Source organism: Carcharodon carcharias, chromosome 1, assembly GCF_017639515.1.
Source record: "Carcharodon carcharias isolate sCarCar2 chromosome 1, sCarCar2.pri, whole genome shotgun sequence".
NCBI lineage: Eukaryota > Metazoa > Chordata > Chondrichthyes > Lamniformes > Lamnidae > Carcharodon > Carcharodon carcharias.
Genome location: NC_054467.1, coordinates 93,258,374 through 93,283,059, shown reverse-complemented (window position 1 = coordinate 93,283,059; position 24,686 = coordinate 93,258,374). Strand labels below are relative to the sequence as shown.

General features: G+C 42.4%; 1 protein-coding gene across 1 annotated transcript; it reads left to right on the top strand.

Moving 5' to 3' along the window:
* The first annotated feature begins 3,608 nt into the window (after positions 1 to 3,608).
* On the top strand, positions 3,609 to 6,056 carry fabp2 (fatty acid binding protein 2, intestinal). The gene is made up of 4 exons (XM_041192775.1): positions 3,609 to 3,675; positions 4,405 to 4,577; positions 4,806 to 4,913; positions 6,006 to 6,056. Exons 1-4 carry the CDS (start codon positions 3,609 to 3,611, stop codon positions 6,054 to 6,056), a joined length of 399 nt encoding a protein of 132 aa, XP_041048709.1.
* The last annotated feature ends 18,630 nt before the right edge of the window (positions 6,057 to 24,686 follow it).

Sequence of the window (24,686 nt, the reverse complement as noted above, 5' to 3'; positions counted from 1 at the left end):
GCTCTACACTCAGTTAAGTTACTTACCCACTTGATAGTGATGGTGCTGGTTACCTCAAGACAAACCAACGTTGGAGCTGAAGCAAGTGTGATGCTGCTTACTTGTATAGTAGTGAAATGACATGATGCCTGATTCTTTGTCTTTGTCCTTAACCAATATGGTCGTCAGCACTCTTCCAGAATTTTAACTCTACAAAATCACAGCCTAATTGATGTTGTACATAATCACTGGGTGTGTTCATATAAAGGACAGTTTAAAAGCTACAGACCTGTGCATTTAAGATTTTCTGTTTCTGGATTATTTTTCCATACATCTTTGATACTTTCATCTCCCTCTCCACTCACGCTCCCTGCACCTCCTCTCTTGCAGGGCTACAGGATAGAGTGGGGAAATGAGAGGTAGAATACAAAAATTTGCATTAGACAGTATGTTAAAATTACATAGAATTACACAGAATATATAGGACAGAAACATTCCATCTGTCCCAACTAGTCTGTGCTGGCATTTATACTACACGAGTCATCTCACATGCCATGTAACCCATCTCAGCCTTTCAGCATATCTTTCTATTCCATTTTCTCCTGATACATTCATCTAATTATCTTTTGAAAGCATTTGCCTCAACCACATACTGTGGTACCTAGTTCCACAAGTTTGAAGAATGTGTAAAGGCCAAACCAGCACACTCTGCTGATTTGAACATATGCCAACGCAAACAAATTTTTGGTGTTTGATTAAATGGTTGTTCAGAAATGGAATCACAGATCTCTGATATTTAATCGGAGAAAACGAGCAAGCAAGAATTATACGCTCACACCAAAACTAAATTATCTGTGCCTTGTGCGCTAAACTACCTCAACTTATATGAGTGTCTTTAACGTAGTGAAACAACTTAAGGTGCTTTATAGTTGGACAGAGGAGAAGGGATGAAAACAGACACGAAGAAGTGCAAGGAGGTTAAAATAGTGACTTAAAGGCATGGTCAAAGTCACAGTTTTTGAAGAATTTTTTGAAAACGGGGGGGTAATGTAGCTAGACAGGGGTATTTAGGGAGAGAATTTAAAAGTGTGGGACTTTGACGGCTGAAGTCCTTGTCATCAATGGTGGAGCAGAAGGAGAAGGCACAATTCACAAAAGACTAATCTAAAAATAATTTAGTTTTGCAGAGGTGGAGTAGAGAGAAAGCCCAGGAAGGATTTGCAAAAGTGAAATTTAAATTAAATGCACTGGGGAACTGGGAACCAGAGCTGAATGATGGGTGAGTGATGTGGGTGGCAGGTACTGGATGAGTCATAATTTGTATAGGATGGAATAGAGCAGCATTGGGAAAAATGGTGACATGCCATTTGTGATAATTAACTTCCAAGATGGCAGGAATACTGGCTTCTCATTGGCTCCTAGTGATAAAAATAATATCAATTAATGGTTTGTTGACAAAGTTTATTCCTCTCCACAAATGCTACTTTATCGCAAAAGCTTTGCATTTAATCTGAGGTGTCAGATGCTGCCTGGGTGGTATGTCAACAATAGTTTTACACTATATCTTCAGTGCCCTTCTTTGAACCATTTAGCTCCATAATACAGCAGAGAGGCATAACTCCAAAGCAGTGAAGCACCTAAATTATCTAAGTTAAAGGATTCTAAAAGAAAAGCTGATAAACATTTCAAAATACTTTGTTATTTTAGTCTTAGGAAGCAGTTTAATGTATCGTAGAAGGTTGAGTGCAATATTGCAAATTTTTTCCAACGTGTAGCTCAAGAAATAGTTCGTTATTAATTTTGTTCATCATGCTAACCCATTCATTCCATACGCTCCATACACAAGACATATAAGTTTCAAGTCAGCTGCCTACATAAAAATGCCTTGTTGCTTTCAGCACAAAAACAGGAAAGCTTGGGAGAAGCCTGAATTATCCAATTAAAATATTCCACCTTATGTGCAAAGTATGTTTCATTTAATAATAAACAACATATTAGATAAAAAAGCCTAGGGGAGAATTTTCTCCCTGTTGGGCGGGCTGGTCGGGAGTGGGCATGGAGCCGATCGACTGTGAGCTGCCATTTTACTTGGGTGGGCCAATTAAGGCCTGCCCGGTGTGGCACGTGCCCAGTAGCACTCAGTGCTTCCTGTGTGGGTAGGGGGAGGAGGAAAGTTGGGGCCTGTGCTTTTTCACACATGCGCACAAAAGAGCGCAGCAATCTCCCTGAGGCACGGAGCTGAAGTTGGAATAAATAAAAAAATAAAATTATTCAGGCATGTCCCCTCAAGTGACAGTGTCACATGAGCTGGGAGATGTTTATGAGTGTTCATAAAAACAATTTTTTAAGTAATAAAAGCTTCATGAAACTTCATCCTGCCCGTGAAAGAGGTTTCATGAAAAATGCAAAGGCCACCTGGGCTGTTCACCCGTCTGCCAACCTTAAGGTTGGATGAGCAGCCCTGACAATGGTGTTAATTAGTTTCTTAATGGCCTTAACAGGCCTTTGACAGTTCGGCGGGCACACAGCCGATTCCAGTGCGCGCTTGCTGAATGGAAGATCACCATTTTATGCGTCGGTATGCGGGGCCCACCCCCACACGTCAAACAGAAAATTCTGGCCCTAATAACTTATAACTGATAGGTTAGTTTTCACAATATGACATAAACATAACTAAAGCAGATACAAGTACCTAATTGATAAAGGACACAGTATCTGCACCATACATTGTCCAGAAGCATAAGTGCCAGATGTGGAAGAACATGCAGTTGTAGCCTGCCGAGCACACCTGAATGACAGTAGTGGTGAGGTGGCTAAGGATGTTATTTAACTTTACATTAAGTTAACTAAAAAAAAACATGTAAGGCTTGAAATTATACCCTGTGATAATAGCAAAGTAATGCTTACCACATTGGTAGGAAATGTCCTCATCCATTATTTTAACTGAAGCATTAACATATTTATTAATGGTTACTCAACAATATCTGTTGAGATAGTGAACAAACCACACTAATACCTCAGTGTAATTTGGCAGATTGTGAGTGAAAGAATCAAAACGTTAGAAATTGTGCCACCAACAATGCCTGTTAAGCCACACAAATGCTTAATGCTATCCCAATATATGGAATGCTCTAATTTAACTGTTATATCTAGTAGACATTTCACTTACATGCTAGCTAGGCTTTATTCCCATAATCTTAAATTATAAAATACTCTATCAGCACAACTAACAATCTTTACATTACATATTGATAGCAAGCTGACAATATATAATAAAAGTGATGCAGTTGCATAATCTACTCCAGCTATTCAACACAGCTATTCAGCAAGTGTATTTTTTTAAAAGAAATATGCCAATATTTCTGGAGTGTTGCAAAATAGGACATAATTTTTTTTGTTTTAAAATTATCACTCAATTTGATCAAGTCCTACCCTTTAAACTTTTAACACACTAAAGTAATATCCCACTATAACGTCATTGGCGGGAGTCCTGTGTGGCAATTGTACTTTACCCAGCCACATCATGATCATGCTGATAAAACTCCGGGTTTGATTAATCTGTAAGCTTTAAAAGCTGATGTTGGAGAGGTGATTCCACACTGGTGAGAGGGGCTCAGTCTCATTAAAACATGGCATTCAACGGTACCTGGAAATCTGATAGAAATGAGAACTATGATAAGTTTATGGAACAGATGGGTAAGTATGACATTAAAAAATCAAAGAATATATAGCTTGTAAATGTATAAACAAATACAAGAATGAATGCATCCAATTTACAAAAATTGTAAACCCCAGAAAAGAGAAAAGCAATCTGTTCTGTCAGTAAGAACAAATAAAAGTATTTGATAGAACTTTGGCATTTGGAAAATATCTGATTCTGTTATTTGAAATTATGCACTGTTAATTGAATAACAAAATCCTAAATTGAATATTTTTCTACCGACACTAAAGTATTTTAGCAACAAAAGGTAATAGCCAGGCCAGCCATTAGGAGTACAAAACAATCCTAAATTTTAATGAGCTTACTAGTGCCAAAAACAATCATTGGCAAATAGGCTTATTCATTGGTAGTATACAAAGGAACTTTGTGAGAAACCAATTTACATGTGAATTGATTTCAAGTCTTCTTTTGTATCTAAATAAACTTGAATTTTGAAAATTGAATATCATGATGTAACTTGTTAACACAATTACTGTAAAATCTTCTTGTGCATTTTGGCATCAGAAGCTAAAGTTCTATTCCTATTTGAGAATCCTTTGTGATTCTCAAATTATATTTTGCTACTTCTCCTAATTTGAATTGTAAGTATTACAAATGTACATAATCATTATTACAAAGGAGAAAGGAAATGCTACAACATGTTTTCAAAATAACCTGCCTCTATTTCAACCTTAAAACAGTACAGTTCTCTCTTTAATCCACAGGGGTAAATGTTGTGAAAAGAAAGCTTGCAAACCATGATAACCTGAAGCTGATAATTCTGCAAAATGGGAATAAGTTCACTGTCAAAGAGTCCAGTACCTTCCGAACAAAAGATATTGAGTTCACACTGGGGGTAGTATTCGACTACTCCCTGGCAGATGGAACAGAATTGACTGTAAGAATTGGAAACATTTTTATTGCTGCTGTTCAGATTAGTAAAATAACATGCAATTAATAAGATTTCTTGGAAAAGGTGGAGAGAGTAACCATAGTTGATTTCTGATCTTTTTCACACTGTGTTTCTTCTGCTCTGGGCATTCTTATAATTAATTTTATTCATATATAATGTCCAGAAAAGTAATGTTCATTTTTGGAACTAATAGAAGGAACTTCTTCGCTCTAGGGTTCATGGACCTGTGAGGGGGACAAGCTTGTTGGAAAGTTCACCAGAAAGGACAATAGCAAGGAACTCCTGACGACAAGGGAAATTGTTGGTGGTGAACTTGTTCAGGTAAATTTATTACTGGGTCTCAGTTACAATAAAGCAATCTGTGGAAGTCTGCCTAATTGCTGAGTGTATTATTCCATAGTATTTAGACATTTACTAATAAGTAGCCTCAGCAAATATGATTAATTTTCAAATTCTGGTATTTCTTTCAATTTTTGTATAGATGTTGTTCAAGCTCTTCAAGAAAGAACTTGCATTTATATAGCATATCTTCAGATCACCAAAAGCAGTCCGCCATCATTGAATTACCTTTGAAATGTATTTCACTGTTGTTTCTGCAAGAGTCAATAACACACACAGAAATATATCACAAAGAGCAGTGAAATAATGGGCAAATAATTGTAATTTTTAGTGATGTTGGTTGAGGTTGAGTGTTGAGCTGAACACCAGTCCAGGGGATTTTTTACATCCACTTGCACCTCCGATTTATCTGATAGGCCTTCAACTGTACAGCACTTGCTCACTACTGCACTAAATTGTCACCTAGATTAAGTGCTCAAGTCCTGAGTGCCACTTGAATCCACAACCTCCTGATTTAGAGGGAAAACTAATACCATTAGATCAAGTGGCCACTTTAATTCCAGTACTAATCAGAGAAGTGGCTTGGAAGGTTTATCGGACCCGACAGCTTAAGGTGACTAATTTAACACCCCTGAAATATCGATCCAATGTTGTTGTCACCCGGAGGGGAATGGGGTGAAGTGAGAATTTTGCCTGCTAAATTCCTCTGCCCCTTGACCCAAGTGGATTCCCCTGCTCAGGATCACTTGACTATCTCAGTGAGTCCGAGTGTGGTTCCCACCTGCATGAGGAAGCTCACCTCAAGGGAGACAGGGGCATTGCTGAGACAGGCTTCAGGAACATATGGCAACACAATTAATTCCATTTCCCTGGGGCCTTTCAAATTTAAGTGTCACAGATTTTCAAATATTAATTTCTGTAACTTGACACGCAACATATTTTTAAACAGAAAATATTCTCTTTCCCCAGCGTTACCAACAGCATAGAACAGTTCAGCACACTTTAGGTTTACTGTTGTGAAAAGTTATCTCAGATTTAAAACCAGTACAATAACGTCTATGAAATCCTCGACAGGTTTACTCGTACGAAGGAATTGATGCCAAGAGAATCTTCAAAAAGGAATAGAAACCTGCTGCTGTGTTATCATTGTTGCAATGAATCTCTGAAAACCCAAGAGTAACAATCCTGGATTGATGGACATTTAGCCTTGGTATTTTCATTGTATCACTCTGGCCCATATGATATCTCAGGCAAAACAAAAGCTGACATCTCAAAAAACTGGTCAGTTAGTTCTGAACTTAGCAATGGTAATGAATGTGCCTCCAGTCATTCATCTCATGAGGAGATGTAAGTAATAAATTGTACAGGTTGAAGTGAATGTGATTATTTTCCAACAATAAATAAAAAATTTCTATATTGCTAAAAGGACATGGTGATGGTTTATCATTATTGTTTGAAGTGTTTCATGCACAATTACAGATGCTTCACATGATATGCCTAAAATCTATGGAGGACATTTCCCTATTATGATTACACTGATATACCATATATTCCTTCCATCATTGTTCCTGCTCATATTACTCATTGTGTTGAATATGGTTACTTTTGATCTCTATTTCATGAAAAATGGATACTTTTCTTTTCATTGCAAATAACAACTGCTAACAAAATTGCAAGAGGACAGGCCTCAAAACTGATTCCACAGCACTTATTTTTGAACGTTGCTTGGACAACAAGGACTTCAAGAAGTTAATTGGCTGGAAGGGTGCGCATGTTTCATGATGCAAGTGTGATATCTGCCATATTGAATTATGACAAACAAGAGGCATCCATTACCCACACTTGAAGCAAATATTAGGCCTTTAGCAGGTGACTAACCCTTGTCCGAGGTCCCCACTCCAAGAATGACTGCCTTGAAGCAGTCCACACCATTTTGGGGGTAGGTGATGGTGAAATGTTATTGTCGCTGGATTAGTAATCCAGGGTAATGCTCTGAGGACACAGGTCAAATCCCGTCATGGCAGGTAGTGGAGTTTGAATTCAATTTTTTTAAAAATCTGGAATTAAAAGTCTAATCATGGCATATTGCCGATTGTCATAAAAACCCATCTGGTTCACTGAAGTCCTTTTGGGAAGGAAATCTGCTGTCTTTACCTGGTCTGGCCTACACTTGACTCCAGACCCACAGCAATGGTTGACTCTTAACTGCCCTCTGAACAAGGACAATTAGGGATGGGCATTTAGCTAGCCAGTGATGCCACATCCCATGAATGAACTTTTAAAAAACTCGGGGAACCCAGAGCTTGGGGTTGAATGCAACAAAGATAGTAAGTACCTTACCTGAATGTATGCAATCCTGATGCAACATCTAATCCACTTTCCACTTGTCAGAGGTCAACCACAGACTCCCCTCCCGACCCTGGATCGAGACTCCCAGCCTCCTCTGCTGGCGCTGGATCCCGGTTCCAAATCTGGCCCCAATCTTGCTAACACTTATTTAAGGACTACCATGCACTAATACTAGCCCAAACTCAATGCTTCCTTGATCAACAAGCTCTTTTCATAGGTTCAGCAACATTGAAATGAGGCCTGAGTATGAAATGAGCAAGAAACTGCTAGAAACATGTATTAGGTACATCAGTCCTCAGAAGTAAATGAATAGGCAAAGAACTATGTCAACAACTGATATTTATATAGCATCGTTAACATGGTGAATCTTCCCAAGTCATTTAATAATAGCATAATTTGATATTGAGTCACATAAAGAGACAATGGATAGTTGTTTTGTAAAAGGGGTAGATTTAAAGGAGTATCTTTACTACTGCTGCAGAGGACTCAGATGAACTCTTCAATAGTTTGGGTTACAGAAGAAGGTTGATGGTATGGGAAATGAACTGCTTGGTGTATTTGCAGGGCTGACAGACAGCCTGTGTGCAATGTCAAGGAGCAAGGAGGAGTCCTGAACCACTTTGCTTTTCAGCATTCATAGGATATGGACATCTCTAGCTAGCCAGAATTTATTGCCCTTCCTTTGCTGTCCTTGGCTTTGCACAGAGTTTGGGGCCCATTGTTTCCAATGTGGAAGTGGTGGCCAACTCCATGAGCACATTTGCAGAACCAGCCATAACACAGAGTCTGTTGACCAGTGTTCCAGCTTCATTGCAACGCATGCAGAAGTCACCAAAAATCTAGCTACTACAGTGGAAACTCAGATTAAAGTCATGGAAGCTCAAACTGCTGCCACCATCATAGCTGCAGATACCACTGTGTAAAGGGGCCTGTAGGGTCACTGCAGTCCAGAATCTGTCCTTCAGCACACTGCCAGGACAGCTGCGGTACCACCCCATCAGGGTGGCAATAGCTCTGTGCTGCCCAAACCTGCTGTCTTCTCTTGGCATGAGAGCCTTCATACTCCCATCACAGCCAATCCACCTGTGCTCTTGCTGTTGCCTGTCGGGCAGCCAGTTCAGACTGTAACCACACAAGCCAAGGTTATGTCGTCCAAAGCAAGGCCTTCCGGGCCCAGAACTGTAGGTCCTGAAAGACTATTTGCAGTCTCCTCCGCTGGAAGTCAGCAACCTTCCACCAGCCATGCTGCAGCCACTGAGGTAGCACTATGTAGGAGCACCAGGACAGGCAAAGGTACATGGGATACAAGCACTAACAGAATGCACAAGAGTGATTAGATGACTTTTGAATGGAATATTGGGTCAGATAATTAATAAAGTTTGTTTTCTGGTGGTTTTTATTTCAGCATTGTAGCTAAGGGGATACTGTGATGTCTGCATTGCAGTGCTGCTTTGGGCCACATTAGAGTGCATCAATTGGAGTATGGTGAGAGCGGGACTTTGAAGTGTTAATTTCTATCTAAATCGAATCCCTCTTTAATTTAGCAACTAGTTAAAAGATGCTCTTTGGGTTGGGAGGTGAGTTTTGGTCCAGCTTTAAAACAGGGGTTACAGGGGTTACAGAGGCTCTGCTTGCAGCTGAAGCTAGTAAAGTAGTTAACTGGCTTAAACAGGTTTTCAGAAGCTAGATTCAGGCAGCATTAAAGCAAGCCATCTGCAGTGCTGCCTTTGTCTGCACTGGAATGCTGCTTTGAGTTGAATTAGAGTGCGTCAGCTGGAGTTGGTGAAAGACAGAGTTCGGTGAAGAGGGAAGGAGCTGACACTTTTATTTTCAACCTTTCCTCAGTAAGAAGACCAGCGGCCTTGGCAAGTAGGGCCTAGTAAGTATTTCTTCTGCCCTTAATACTCTCTAAACTAGAAGAAGCAAAAGTAAAAGGAGTAATTTTAGGGTAGGTCATGGCAGGACAGCTCAGCCAAGTGGAATGCTCCTCCTGTGCGATGTGGGGTGTCAGAGAAAAACCCAGTGTCCAGGGTGACCATTTGTGCAGGAAGTGTCTCCAGCTGCACCTACTCGAAATCCGTGTTCCGGAACTGGAGCTGCGGCTGGAGTCACTGTAGAGCATCCACACTTTGTGGATAGTATACAGTGAGGTGGTCACACAGCTGGTAACAAGAGCACAGGCAGAAAGGAAATGGGTGACCATCTGACAGAGTAAAAGCACTGGGCAGGCAGTGTAGGATTCCCCTGGGTCCATCTCCCTCTCCAGCAGATTTTCTGTTTTGGATACTGCTGGAAGAGATGGGTTCTCAGGGGAATGCAGCAAGAGCCAAGTCTGTGGCACCATGAGTGGGTCAGTTACACAGAAGTGTGGTTGGGGGTGGGGGGGGGGGGGTGGAGAGAGTGAGAGAGCAATAGTGATAGGGGATTCTATCATAAGGGGAATGGATAGATGTTTCTGCAGCTGCAGACATGTCATCAGGATGGTATGTTGCCTCCCTGGTGCTGGGGTCAAGTTGTCACTGAGCAGCTGCAGGACATTCTGAAGGGGAGAAGGGCAGATGAACAGCCAGACTTTGTGGTCCATATCGGTTCCAACAAAATAGGTAAAAAGAAGGATGATCTCCTGAAAGCAAAACATAGGGAGTTAGGAAATAAATTAAAAAGAAGCACTTCTAAGGTAGTAATCTCAGGACTACCCCCAGTGTCACATGCTAGTGAGAGCAGGAATAGGAGCCAGATGTTCATGTGGCTGGAGAAATGGTGGAGGGGGGGAGGTGGGAGGGATTTAGATTCCTGAGACAATGGGACCAATTCTGGGGAGAATGGGACAGGTACAAGTTGGATGGGTTGTACTCCAGGAGGACTGGGACCAATATCCTCGCAGGGGTATTTGTCAGTACTATGGGGGAGGGTTTAAACTAGATTGGCAGGGAGATGGGAACCTGAACGGGGAGACACAAGAAGGGAAACGAGGATAAGAATGAAAGACAGTAAAGCAAAAACTATAAGTGGAAGGCAGAGGAAACAAGGGCTAGCAGCACATAAGGCCATAGTACAAAAAAAATGAAAAAATGTTAAAAAGACAAATCTAAACGCACTGCATCTGAATGCACGGAGCATTCACAATAAGGTAAATAAAATTAACAGCACAAATAGATATAATAGGTATGATATGATTGCAATTACAGAGACATGGCTGCAGGGTGACCAAGGCTGGGAACTGAATATCCAAGGGTACTTAATATGTAGGACAGACAGGCAAAAAAGGGAAATGAGGTGGTATAGCGTTGTTAGTTAAGGATGAAATCAGTGCTACAGTAAGAGAGGACATTGGCTCAGAAAATCTAGATGTAGGGTGGAACTAAGAAGCAACAAGGGGAGGAAGACATTAATGGGAGCTGTTAATAGACCTCCAAACAGTAGTGATAAGGTAGGGGAGAGCATTAAACAGAAATTTAGAGATGCATGTAACAAGGTTGCTACGGTAATCATGGGTGACTTTAATCTACATGTAGACTGGGCAAACCAAATTAGCAATAATACTGTGGTGGATGAATTCCTGGAGTGTGTACAAGATTTTATTTAGACCAGTATATCGAGGAAGCGACTGGGGAACAGGCAATCCTAGATTTGACATTGTGCAATGAGAAGCGGTTGATTAATAATCTTGTTGAGCAGGGTCCTTTAAGGAACAGTGACCATAACATGAGGGAATTCTTCATTAGGATGGAAGTGAAGTTGACTGATCTGAAACTCGGGTCCTAAATACTAACAAAGGAAACTACAAAGCTATGAGGCACGAGTTGGCTAAGATAGATTGGGAACTTCATGAAAAGGCATGACGGTGGATAGACAATGGCTAATATTTAAAGAACAAATGTATGCATTGCAACAGTTATACATTCCTTTCTGACACAAAAACACAACAGGAAAAGCAGCCCAACCATGGCTAACAAAATAAATTAAGAATAGCATTAGATCCAAAGAGGAGTCATATAAAGTTGCTAAAGAAACAGCAAGCCTGAGGATTGGGAGCAGTTTAGAATTCAGCAAAGGAGTATCAAGAGATTGACTCAGAGGGGAAAAATATAGTATGAGAGTCAACTTGGAAGGAATATAAAAATGGACTGTAAAAGATTCCATAAGTATGTAAAAAGAAAAACGATTAGTGAAGACAAGTGTACAGTAGAAATGGGAGAATTTATAATAAGAAACAAGGAAATAGCAAAGCAATTCATGGAGGAAGACACAAATAACTTCCCAGAAATACTAGGGAACCAAGGGTCTAGTGTGAAGGAGTAATTAAAGGAAATTAGTATTACTGAAACAATAATGCTCAAGAAATTAATGGAACTGAAAGCTGATAAAATCCCAGGCCTGATAATCTACATCTCAGGGTACTAAAGGAGGTGACTATGGATAGGGAATATGTTGGTTGTCATCTTCCAAAATTCTGGAACAGTCCCAGCAGATTGGAGGGTGGCAAATGTAACCCCACTATTTAAAAAAAATGGAGGGAGGGATGGATAAAACAGTGAATTACAGACTGGTTAGCCTAATATCAGTAGTAGGAAAAATGCATGAATAGCAGGCGGTGACTAGTGGGGTACTGCAGGAATGAATGCTTGGGCACCAGCTATTCATAATATATATCAATGATTTGGATGAGGAAACCAAATATAATATTTCCAAGTTTGTGGACGACATGAAACTTGGTGGGAATGTGAGCAATGAGGAGGGTGTTAAGAGGCTTCTAGGTGATTTAGACAGGTTGAGTGAGTGGGCAAATACATGGCAGATGCAGGATAAGTGTGAAGTTATCCACTTTGGTAGGAAAAACAGAATGGCAGAGTATTAGTTAAATGGTGTTAAATTGGGAAATGTTGATGTCCAAATGGGATCTGAGTGCCCTTGTACGCCAATCACTGAAAGCAAGCATGCAAGTGCAGCAAGCAGTTAGAAGGCAAATGGTATGTTGGCCTTCATTGCGAGAGGACTTGAATACAGGAGCAAGGATGTCTTACTGCAGCTGTGCAGGACCTTGGTGAGACCACACCTGGGGGAGAATTTTCTCCCCATCATGCGGGCTGAGCGGGAGCGGGCATGGGCAGGTGCACAGCTGATTGCCACCTGCAATCAGCTGTACGCCACCATTTACGTGGGCGGGCCAATTAAGGCCCACCCAGCATGATGCAAACCCTGAAGCGCTCAGTGCTCCCTGTTTGGGCAGGAGGAGGAGGGAGATTCGGGGCCTGTGCTCTTTCATGCATGTGCGCGAAAAAGAGCAGAAATCTCCCTGAGGCACGAAGCTGCCTCAGGGAGATTAATTTGATTGTGAAAAACTGAAAAAAAAAAAGATTTTTAAAAATTATTCACGAGTGGGGACATGTCTATGAATTTTATTAAAAATTTTTATTAAAGTTATAAACCCTTCATGAAACCTCATCCTCGCATGAGAAATGCAAATGTCGCCTGAGCTCTTCGCCTGCCCGCCAACCTTATGGTTGGACAGGCAGCCCAGGCAATCAGCTTAATTAGTTGCTAAATGGCCTTAATAGGCTTTTGACAGTTTGGTGGGCACGCAGCCAACTCCAGTTCGCGCCCGCCGAACTGAAGATTGGAATGACGTGCAGTGACGTCGGTACGCATGCCTGACATCACCGTGCATCATTTTGCATTTCAGTAAGCGGGGCCCACCCCCGCATGCTGACCAGAAGATTCAGGACCTGAAGTATTGTATGTAGTTTTGGTTTCCTTACCAAAGGAAGGATTTACTTGTCATAGAGGGAGTGCATCAAAGTTCACCAGACTGATTCCTAGGAGAGATCCCTTTATACCACACATTCTAAAACTTCATCCATGTTTACCTACTTAACATTTCAAACGTAGCTTATCTTCTGATAAATCAAAGCCTTCAGACCAGCTGCCTTTAATTCAGTTAATCCCACCTCCTTCCACACACACACACACACACACACACACACACAGACCCATAGATACAGACCCCACTATTTCTCTACTTTACAATAAATTCCAATAACATTATAAAAATTATTATATTTTCCTAACAATAGAAACATAGAAAATAGAAGCAGGAGTAGGTCATTCAGCTCTTTGTGACTGCTCCCATGACCATATTGACAATCCTGCCATCCCAGGATTCCTGGGGGAGATTGGGCCGACTAATCCTGAATTACTGGTGTTTAGCAGAATGAGCGGAGGTCTCATTGAAACATGTAAAATTCTGACAGAGATGGACAGACTGGATGTAGGGATGATATTTCCTCTGGCTGGGGGTATCTGGAACAAGGGGTCACAGTCTCAGGAAATGGGATAGACCATTTAGAACTGAGATGAGCGAAACTTCTTCACTCAGAGTGGTGAATCTATGGAATTCTCTACCACAGAAGGCTGTGGAGGCCAAGTCACTGAATATATTTAAGAAGGAAATAGATAGATTTCTGAATTCTAAAGGTGACAAGGGGTATGGGGAGAATGCAGGAGTACGGCACTGGGATAGAGGATCAGCCATGATCATATTGAATGGCAGAGCAGTCTCAAAGGACCGAATGACTTACTCCTGCTCCTATTTTCTATGTTTCTATTGTCAGGAAGATATAATAATTTTCATAATGTTATTGGAATTTATTGTATGGTAGAGAAATTGTGGGGTTTGTGTCAATGGGTCTGTGTGTGTGTGTGTGTGTGTGTGTGTGTGTGTGTGTGGAAGGGGGTGGGACTTAACTGAATTAAAGGCAGCTGGTCTGAAGGCTTTGATGTATCAGAAGATAAGCTAGGTTTGAAATGTTAAGTAGGTAAACATGGGTGAAGTTTTAGAATGTGAGGTGTAAAGGGAATATTTGCATTTTTAAATAAACCAGACCAGCTTGAATTCAAAAGAGAGGGTGAAATGTTTTGTCTAACCAGGAGAAGTTAAGAAACAGTGCGTTGATTTTTCCCAAAGATTACTGGTAAAATTGGTACTGTGATAGATTTTTATTATTAGACATGTAAGGCAGAATTTTCCCGTCAGCGATTTGGGGGCAGGGCCCGCTCGTCGACAGGAAAATGATGCGGGAAGACATCGGGAGGAACACCCTACGTCATCCCAGTCCCTTTAAATTTTCAGGAAGGTGGGTGGACGGCAAAATCAGCTGTCCACCAGCTGACCTGTCAATGGCCAATTGAGGCCATTGACAGGGTAATTAAAGTAATTAAAGGCCCTGCCCATCCAACCTTAAGGCTGGCAGGCAGGCCAGGCACCCCAGTGGGCTTCTAATAGCACATGAAACCTCATCCACTGGTGGGATGAGGTTTCATGTTCCTTTTTAAAAACTTTAATAAATGTCATGTGATATTTATTATTCCCTCCACCCACCCCACCCCCCCCACCCCCCCACCCCACCACCCCACCCTCCCCCCCGCCCCACCCCCCCCGCCCCCACCCCACCACAGGAAGCGCATAGCACTTCCTGTCAGGCAGGCTGCTGTGCGGGCCTTAATTGGCCCGCCCACTCAAAATGGCGGCGGGCCCCATTTCGGTGGCGGGGGTCGGCTGTCCACCTGCCGCCAAACTGGTGGGGCCCGCACACCCACCAAGGGCAAAATTCTGCCCGTAAAGTCCAAAGACATAGTGAAACAATGGGAATTTTCATTCAAAGGGTAAAATATGTAAAAAGGAAAGAGGGCTGTGTACAAGAAAAGGAATTCTAAGATCTAACAAGTGTAAAAAAACCTCTAGCCTCTAAGCCTCAAACTGCCACCTGCAAGAACTGAAGTTAAGAAAACTCACTTTGAATTTGACTGTTCAGGGTATCACGATACTTTCCCTGTGTCTGTTTAAATCTGTGGTTTTACTGTTGTCTTAACAGAGGTGTAACTGGGAGTTGATTAACTAGAGGATTTAGAAGTTATCATAGTAGTAATTTGTAAACCTATGTATGTGCTTAAAATCATTTTTTTTTTACTAATAAAGATTTAATTTAGTTTTGTAAGTAACCTATGAAACTCAGTGGTCTTATTACTACTGCATTCAAAGCCTGCATCTTGAAATATATACAAATTGCAAATAGTTGTGGCAGCTATTTCAAGTTTCCCTTGGGATTTGAGCAGCTCGGCATTTACCATCCACCTGCCATAACACTATGTAATTTAGCAGAGGCAAGTTAAGTTGTGTGACTGTTGTAGAAAGGGGAATTGGGGTTGTGTTCACTGCTACCAGAGTGGAATGAGCCAATCACTGACTGCCAGGCCAGGTTGCCTCCTCTATCCCTCCTCCTCCTCTGCTGTTGCTCACCCACATAGCTGGTGGCAAGGGCTGGGCCTTCATATTGGTGAGGTAGTTCAGGATGCAACAGATTGCCACAAATCATGACACATGCTCTGAAGAGTAGTTCAGTTCTCCCCCTTAGTGGTCCAGACAGTGGAAGCATTGCTTAAGCAGCCCAATGGTCTGCTCAGTGGCATTTTGTGTGGCAGTACAGCTCTCATTATATGCATGCTGGCCATGCATAGTTTGTGCACCAAAGTCAGGAGCCAAATGGTCAACGGATAGCCCTTGTCACCCAATAGCTACCCTCTGATTTTTCCTGGTGGCTTAAATGCAGACAGTGCAATGAACTGTGCAGAATGAAGGCATCATAATTGCTGCCAGGACATTGGGTATTAACCTGCATGATTCACTTATTGTCTTAATGTCATTCACCATCTCAGAATTCTTGTGCAATGCCCGCAAAGTGGCATGTGTGCAGTTAACGGGACCCTGCATCATGGGAAAGCTTGCAAACCAGGTGGAGCCATGAGCTCAATCCAGTTGCTATCTCTGTTAAGAGAGAATGAGATGGATTCATCTCTCTTTCCATGCAGGGCCTCAGTGACCTTCCTTGCGCCACTGTGGATGGTGAATTGTGAGATGTTGGCAATATTGCCTGCTATAACCTGGAAAAAGCCCAACACATTAACTTCATGGCCACACTGGCAGTGCTCTCCTTGCCCAGTTCTACTGCTGTAGTTCAGGATGCAAAAGGTGGCAGATCTCAGTACCTCCTTAGTGAAGCAGAGTGTTCGATGCCCTGTTCCTGGCTGAGGTTAAGATAGGAGAATTGCTCCCTGCGTGCCCTTTGGCTGAGACCTCTTCTTTTCCTCCTCCTCTTCCCTCTTAAAGCAGCTTGTTCTCCCCTGTGTCCCTTCTGCTCATTCTTTGTGTCATGCTGCAGCCTAAGAAGGATAGTGACTATTGCATTAATGTCTGGAAGCAAGTGGTCTGAGCAGAACCTTTAAGATCTTCACCATGTGCCACACCAGTCCCTGTAGTTTTCAGCAACTTTTAAAAGCAGTACAAACCATCTAACGCTTCTAACTCAACAGCAGCTACTAGAAATCAATCTTCAATTAACCTCAAAGTAGTTGATGGTCCCTTTAAATAGTGCTGGTGGGAAATATCCTCCCTGCTGCCCAACACATGTTCAGCTGTGCAGTGTTAAGTGAAATTTAGGAGTATGTTAACTGGAGGGTGCCAGTCAAAAATGGCACCACTAAAGTCCAAACGGGGTCACATGCTGACTCAAATCATGATGTGCCTACTCTACGTACTTCCAATGTACATTCTCTATGTCCACAAAAGGCCTTTACCAAAGTGGTATATAGCACGGTCAGCACCAGAAGGGCACATGCTTGGTACAGATGCCAATCTGGACTGAAATGGCACACGTAGCTCTGAAAATACAGGTGCTACGCAACCATATTTTGAAGCTTTTGGTCCTTCTGTATATTTGAAACGAGTGACCCAAAGGCAGCCCCAACATTGGGAATAATTTGGTGGAACATGTCATCGCTGGATTCCTTCACAATATTTATTTCCAGTTTATCTTCATCTACCTTGGTATGTCAAGGACAATAATTGTCTGACATTGAGATATGACTTGTTTTAAGTAAAAGAGCCTATTTATTCCTTTCTTCTTTACTCAGAAGGCAATAGTCATGCCCACTTTAAATAAGATATTAATGAGGCACCAATGCTAGCCTGTTGGTGGAAATATATAGCCTACATCTATCCAAAAAATCATTTTTTGATGCCTCTAATCTTGCAATTACCACCCCATCTCCAACCTCCTTTTATTCTTCAAAGCTTCCGAACTTATTGTTGCTTTTCAAATCTACTCATTTTTTCACACAGCTCCACATTTGAACCTCTCCAATTAGATTTCTTCCCCTCTCACAGCAATGAAATGGTCCTTAGCAAAGTCATAAATGACATCCTGTATGAATGTGACCATGATTGACTATCCCTTCTCATTCATCTTGACCTGCAGCTTTGTCATAAATGAATACACTTATATCTCTCCTCTGTTGTCCAGCTAGGTGTGACAGTTCTCTCCATTATTCTCCACCCAGTCACAGCCAAAGAATCTCTGCAATGGATTCTCCATCTGCATCCATACCATAAAATATGGAATCCCCCAAGGATCTAGCCATTACTTCCATCTGTCTTCCTGATCTTCATCTTTTATTCCATTTTTCTTTCATGGGATGTGGGCAACATTGGCAAGGCCAGCCTGTGTTACCAGTCTCTAACAGCCCTTGAACTGAGTGGCTTACAAGGCCGTTTCAGAGGGCATTTAAAAGTCAACCACATTACTGTGGGTCTTGAGTCACATGTAGGCCAGATCAGTTAAGGATTACAGTTTTCCTTTCCTAAAGGGTATTAGGATAAGTTTTTACAATTAATGATGATTTCATGGCCATGAAGGTACTGAGACTAGCTTTATATTCCAGATTTATTAACAGAATTCACATCCCACCAGCTGCGATGATAAGATTTGATCCCATATCCCCAGATCATTAGCCTGGGCCTCTGATAGTCCAGTGATATTACCCCTATGCCAAAACCTACCCAAGATTGACCTAGGCTTTACATAGCCTTGGTGTTTGACTTAACTCTGAGCTGACTTTATATCCCTCATCCTCCAAAATCAAGATTGCCTGTGTCCACCTGCATAATATTACCTGTCTCTGCCCCTGCCTCAAGTTGTCTGCTGCTGAAATCCTCATGTATGATTTTGGCACCTTTGCACTTGATAATTCCAATGCATTCTTGGCCAACTTCCCATCTTCTACTTGAAGCTCATTAAATTTGAGCTAAATGAAAACTGTTGCCTGTGGCCTAATTCACACCAAGTCTCACTCACTCATCACCCATGTGCTTATTGACTTTACATTGTTCCTGGTCCAACAGTCCCTTGATTTTAAAATTCTCACCCACGAGTTTAAATCCCTCCATGCCCTTATCCTCCCTATCCCTGTAAGCTCTTCCAGCTCTACAACCCTCCAAGAACTCTGTGGTTCTCAAACATTGGCCCTCTAGTACATCCTGATTTTCTTTGCCCATTATTGGGCAAACTTGTCTTTGTCTGTCAGAGCCTAGACTCTGGAATTCCCTCCATAAACCCTTCTAGCTCTCCTGCACTTTTTCGTTCTTTAGGACATATTTGAAAACCTGCCTCTTTGATCAAGCTTTTGATCACCATTCCTAATATCGCCTTATGTGGCACAATGTCAACTTTTGGCTCATAATCACTTCTGTGGAGCACATCGGGATGTTTATCATTATTATATATAAATGCACATTGTTGTTGATGCAATCAAAAGCCTTTATTATTTAAGTTGTACCAAATCAGGCATTTTTTTTAGCATCTTTGGTTATCAATTCATCTCAAACTCAGTCGTGTAGGGCAAAATTTAAAAATACTTCACCCTTTTAATTTACGTAAAATCTTTGATAATATTGAAAATTTATATGAGATAATCATCAAACTAAGATGCTGGTTAGATATCAGGCATTTAACCTCATGGCATGAAAAATACAAAATGAGTTTTTTAAAAACCTTATTTGATGCCCACTCCACATGTAGACTCCCTCTGGTTGCTGATTATGCTGATAAAATTCAGATTTTTTTTTTCACATTGTCATTATCTTCAAAGAGATGAATGTGCCGAGACCTAACTTTGGTGAAAGTGCCTTCCAAGGAACGCTGTATGGGCCACGCAGCTAATGCCCTCTTCCACTGACTGCCACTGGGGAATGGCCTTGGCCTATGTTACGCATTTGAAGCGGTGCGCTTTGAACAATTTTTTGTGCCTCCATACGAACAAGGAGCAGAAATAGGCCATTCAGCCAGCTCCACCATTTAATAAGATCATGGCTGATCTGATAGTAACCTGAAATCTACATCCTATCTACCCCCGATAACCTATCACCCCATCCCTTGCTTACCAAGAATCTATCCACCTCCGCCTTAAAAATATTCAAAGACTCTGCTTCCACCACCTTTTTAGGAAGAGAGATCCAAAGATTCACAACCCTCTGAGAAAAAAGATTCACCTCATCTCTGTTTTAAATGGGGGACCCCTTTTTTTAAACAGTGACTCCTAGTTCTAGATTGTCCCACAAGAGGAAACATCCTCTCCACATCCACCCTGTCAAGACCCCTCAGGATCTTATGTTTCAATCAAGTTGCCTCTTACTCTTCTAAACTCCTGTAGACATGAGCCTAGTCTGTCCAACACTCCCTCATAAGACAACCCACCGATTCCAGGTGTTAATCTGGTAAACCATCCCTGAACTGCTTCCAACACATTTACATCCTTCTTTAAATAAGGTGGCCAGTACTGTATACAGTATTCCAAATGTGGTCTCACTTGTGCCTGTACAACTGAAGCATAACCTCCCTACTTTTGTATTCAATTCCCTTCGCAATGAATGATAACATTCTATTGGCTTTCCTAATCACTTGCTTTATCTGTATACTAGCTTTTTGTGATTCATGCAATAGGACACCCAGATCCCTCTGCACCTCAGAGCTCTGCAATCTCTCACTGTTTAGATAACATGCTTCTCTTTTATTCTTCCTGCCAAAATGGACAATTTTTCCACATTATACTCAATTTACTAGATCTTTGCCCTTAACCTATTTATATATTTTTGTAACCTCCTTATGTCCTCTTCACAAATAACTTTCCTACCTATCTTTGAGTCATCAGCAAATTTGACAACCATCCCATCCATCCCTTCATTCAGGTCATTTAATAAATTGTAAACAGTTGAGGTCCCAGCCCTGATCCCTGTAGCACACCACATGTTACATCTTGCTAACCTGAAAAAGACCCATTTATGCCTACTCTCTGCTCCCTGTTAGCCAGCCAATCTTCTATCCTTGCCAATATGTTACCCCCAATACCATGAGCTTTTATTTTCCACAATAATCTTTGATGTGGTACTTTATCAAATGCCTTCTGGAAATCTAAGTACAATACATCCACCAGTTCCCCTTTATCCACAGCATATCTTACTTCCTCAAAGTGCTCCAATAAGCTGATTAAACACAATTTTCCTTTCACAAGGGAAAAAGTAATTTTCGGTCAAAGTAAATTTTTCTACTTTTTTTAAACAGAGGGTGCAGATAGATAAACAAATATGCCAGTGGTTCAATGAAGGAACAAGCTGCCTGGGTGTCCTGGTGTAAGAATCTGTTTGGGTGAACCTGTCTCAATCTCTGTGCAATCATTTGAATCTGCCACTGCCTCACCTCATCTGCTGTTGAAGCCTTCATTGTGCTCTTAGCTCTGAACTTGCCTATGTCAACACCTTCCAGGCTGGCTTCCTGTGTTCTAACCACTGTAAGCTTGAGGTCATCCAAAACTTTGCTGCCCGTGTCCTCACTTGCACTGCGTCCTGTTTATACATCACCCCAATCAATGTGCTCACTGACCTACATTGGTTCCCAGTCCAAAAAAGCCTCGGTTTTAAAATTCTCATCCTTATTTCAAATCCTTCTCTGATCTTACTTTCGCTATCTCTGTTACCTCTTACAGTCTTACAGTCCTCTAACTCTCCCTCTGGCAGAGCCCCAATTTCAATTGTCCGCCATCAGTTGCTGTACTTTTAGTTGCCTAAACTCTGGAATTCTCTCCCTACAACTCTTCACCTTGCTTCCCTCCTTTAAGAAGCTCCTTAAAACCTATCTCTTTGACCGAGCTTTTGGTCATCTGCTCCTTTTGTGGCTCAGATCCATGTTTTATTTGACAATATTCATTGGAAAGTTTTGCTATTTTAAAGGCACTAAATAAGTTGTTGTTGGGCATGTGTGGAGAGTTGGATCTTTCCTATCTGAAGGGATGGACACTGTGCATAGGATTTCAATTCTAACCCCTTCTGCAGGGATATTTTTTCAAGGTTACCTCAGCCCCAAAATTAATCATTAAACAGCTTCAGAGTGGGAGGTGGAAGTCATGTCAGCAGACAGGAATCCGTAGCATGGCAGCTCAAATGAAGCAATAAATGTCGGGATTTGACTCTCCAAACTGTGCAGCGAGTTTCAAAAGAACTTGGATGACATAATCTCAGCTGTATTTAAAGGGACAATGTACAAATGGAAATTAAAGGAGCATGTATATATTCACAATGGACACACATGGAGAAGCATGGCACCCAGGTTCAATGTCACATCACTGGAATTACTGCCGGGTGCATTCAGGAGGAATATACTCCTCCCAACAATGGGAGAAAGAATCTGTGGTATGGCTGAGGTGGTTAAGGAGGTGAGCAGCAGGTTCACAGTTCCGGAAACAATTTAATAACCTAACCAGGTCAGGAAAAGTGAACTACATTTGCTGATTGACTTAGATCTTATGGTTTATCTTCTGGCCTCTTATAATCTATCTTGCCAAGTGTGCTCCATCACATTACTCCTCACAACTACTCAACTTTCAGCAGCACCCAGCCTTCACTTTCTGTGCAGTTCATCCCCATTTATCTGTCCACTTTCTCACTGCAACTGGATCACTAGTGGATTGGTGGTGCAGGGAATTGCAAGAAAGTCTGTTATGGAGAGGCTGCTGCCATAGAGCTTCAAAGAATGGCTTTCAAATGGCCATGGCCATAGCTGTGCAGACTTTGGAACTTTCACCTTGAAAAGGGTGGAAGGTACCTTATCCATGGCCTAACAATGCATCACTGACCTTCACCACATAGCCAATTCCAGGCTCATTAATCATTCCCCTTCCACAGTAAAACAAAATGATATGGAAATCTTTATAAGTTAAAGAAGTCTTTTTATATTAGTTGTTCCATGGAGACATTCATGGAAATATTTGTTTGATTGAAAAAAAAATTATTTCTGAGAACTCTACAAAAATGACAATGAGGCTGTAACATTTTTATACTGAGGTCATGGAATTGCTTTATTTCTAATTATACTTTTCCAATTTGCCTTGGTGAGTGTGATATGGGACTGGCTCAGGAGAAGGATGATGGCAAAAGAGAACATGGAAGTGGGGACTCTACTCAAAGAGTTCACATTTCTCATCAGTTTGCCCAACCCTCAGCCCAACAAAGCCTTGATTTTAAAATTCTCATCCTTGGTTCAAATCCCTCTTTGATCTTATTTTCCTTATCCCTGCTACCTCCTCCATCATACTGCCTCACCTCCCACTCGCCGAGTTTGCTTGTGCACAGATGCAGATGGAGTGGTTCTTGACGGGACCTCAGGCTTCCTAAACCCAAGGGGTGCAGGATAAAAGCACCCCATCAGTCAGGACAGGGATCAGAAAAACCTGCCTCTACTTCCACAAAAGCTAAGGACTTCAAATGCTGGAAATCTGAAATAAAAACAGTAAATGCTGGAAACACTCAGCAGCTCAGGCAGCATTTATAGGTTGGGAAACTGAGTTAATGGGCGGAATCTTCCCAGAAATGCACTAAGCGAGTGTTGCGGGCCAGGTAAAACGGAGTCCTACTTGACAACAAAAATGGTGGATTTTCACGCCGTATCATCCCGAGTCCACCTCATTATATATTCACTCCCGCGAAACACACCTTTTCCACAGCAAGCCTGTGGCTCCTTGTTCAGATGTTCTTGTCACTCAGATGTGAAACCTTTCTGCACAGGATGTCTCAGTCCAGGGCCTCTTCCCTGTGCTCTCTGCAGCCTTCAGACCACAGTGATGGTCCAGCCTCATACTCTCTGGAAGCATACTGATGCCTGCACCTCAGCAGTGCTGGTCATTGCTGCCAGAATGTAGTGGGCAGGCACCACAGAGTTCTCTCACACTCTCTGTGTGCTCTCAGCACCTTTAAGGTGGGGCTGGCCCCCATCACACCAGTATCTGTGAAGTGGTGCTGTGCACCAGCTCCTGAAGGGCTGAAGTGCTGAAGGTGGGCACAGCATCAGATGAGTCTAAAGTTTCATGGCTGCGTCTCTGAGATAGCCCTGATCATGGAGCACAAATGAGCTGCCCTCAGTCAGACAGGAGTCAGACATTCTCAGAGGCCATGTGAACATCTATGGAGTGTCCTCACTACATGTTGTCATCATCCTCCTGCAATTGAGCGACTATTAGGGCCTCCACTGCATCTCCATGACAGGAGCATTCTCACAGAGGGTATTGGCGCTGCCTGAAGCCAGGCTGCTGCCAAATCTACACAGCTGCAATGTGAGGATTTATGGGGACACCTCACTGCATGTCGTCATCATCCTCCACAAATCTGGCAGCTATGAGGGTCTCCTGAGCACACCTTCTTCATCCCTATCATTGTCACCACCGAAGACCTCCTCCCCCTCATCGCCATCGGCGTCCACCTCATCCAAGAAGACCTCCAGCTCCTCCATCTCCTCCTCAGCCAGCTCCTCACCCCGGTGCAGTGCCAGGTTGTAAAGGGCGCAGTAGACGAAGACAATGCACAACTCCCTCTATGGACTGTATTGCACCAGGCCGGTCCCAGTATTGGAACTGTATCTTAAGCATCCCGATGGTCTGCTGCAAGTTGCGAGCTGCTACATGAGCCTCATTATAACGCTGCTTTGCTGCAGTCTGAGGCCGCAACATGGGTGTCATCAGCCACGGCCTCTGCAGGGAGCCCTTGTCCCCAAGGAGCCAACACTGCAGCCCTGGAAGACTGCAGGGATCTGCGAGTGACTCAGGATGTAGACGTCGTGCACACTCTCTGAAAACCATGCGCATACCTGCAGGATGCGTTTCTGGTGGTCACACACCAGCTGCATGTTCAGTGAGTGGAAGCCCTTGCAGTTGGTGAAGTCCACAGAGTGTAGTGTTGGAGACCTGGGAACCACATGAGTGCCGTCAATCACACCCTGCACCTGTGGGAATCCCGAGATCAGGGCGAATCCAATGCCCTTGCATCCTGGCTGTCCCAGTCCTGGGTGAAATGCATATGTGCCATAGAGAAGATGGCATCTGTGACCTCCTGGGTGTATTTGTGGGTGGTGGATTGTGATATTCCACTGAGGTCACCTGTGGAGCCCTGAAAGGAGCCAATGGCATAGAAACTGAGCGCCGCGGTCACTTTCACAGCCACTGGCACTGGATGCCCTCCGTGTCTCCTCAGCGCCA

Coding starts and splice junctions, on each gene's coding strand:
- fabp2 (XM_041192775.1), top strand. CDS start 3,609: ATGGCATTCAACGGTACCTGGAAATCTGATAGAAATGAGAACTATGAT. Junction 4,578..4,805: donor CAGATGGAACAGAATTGACT/GTAAGAATTGGA, acceptor TCTTCGCTCTAG/GGTTCATGGACCTGTGAGGG. Junction 4,914..6,005: donor TTGGTGGTGAACTTGTTCAG/GTAAATTTATTA, acceptor AATCCTCGACAG/GTTTACTCGTACGAAGGAAT.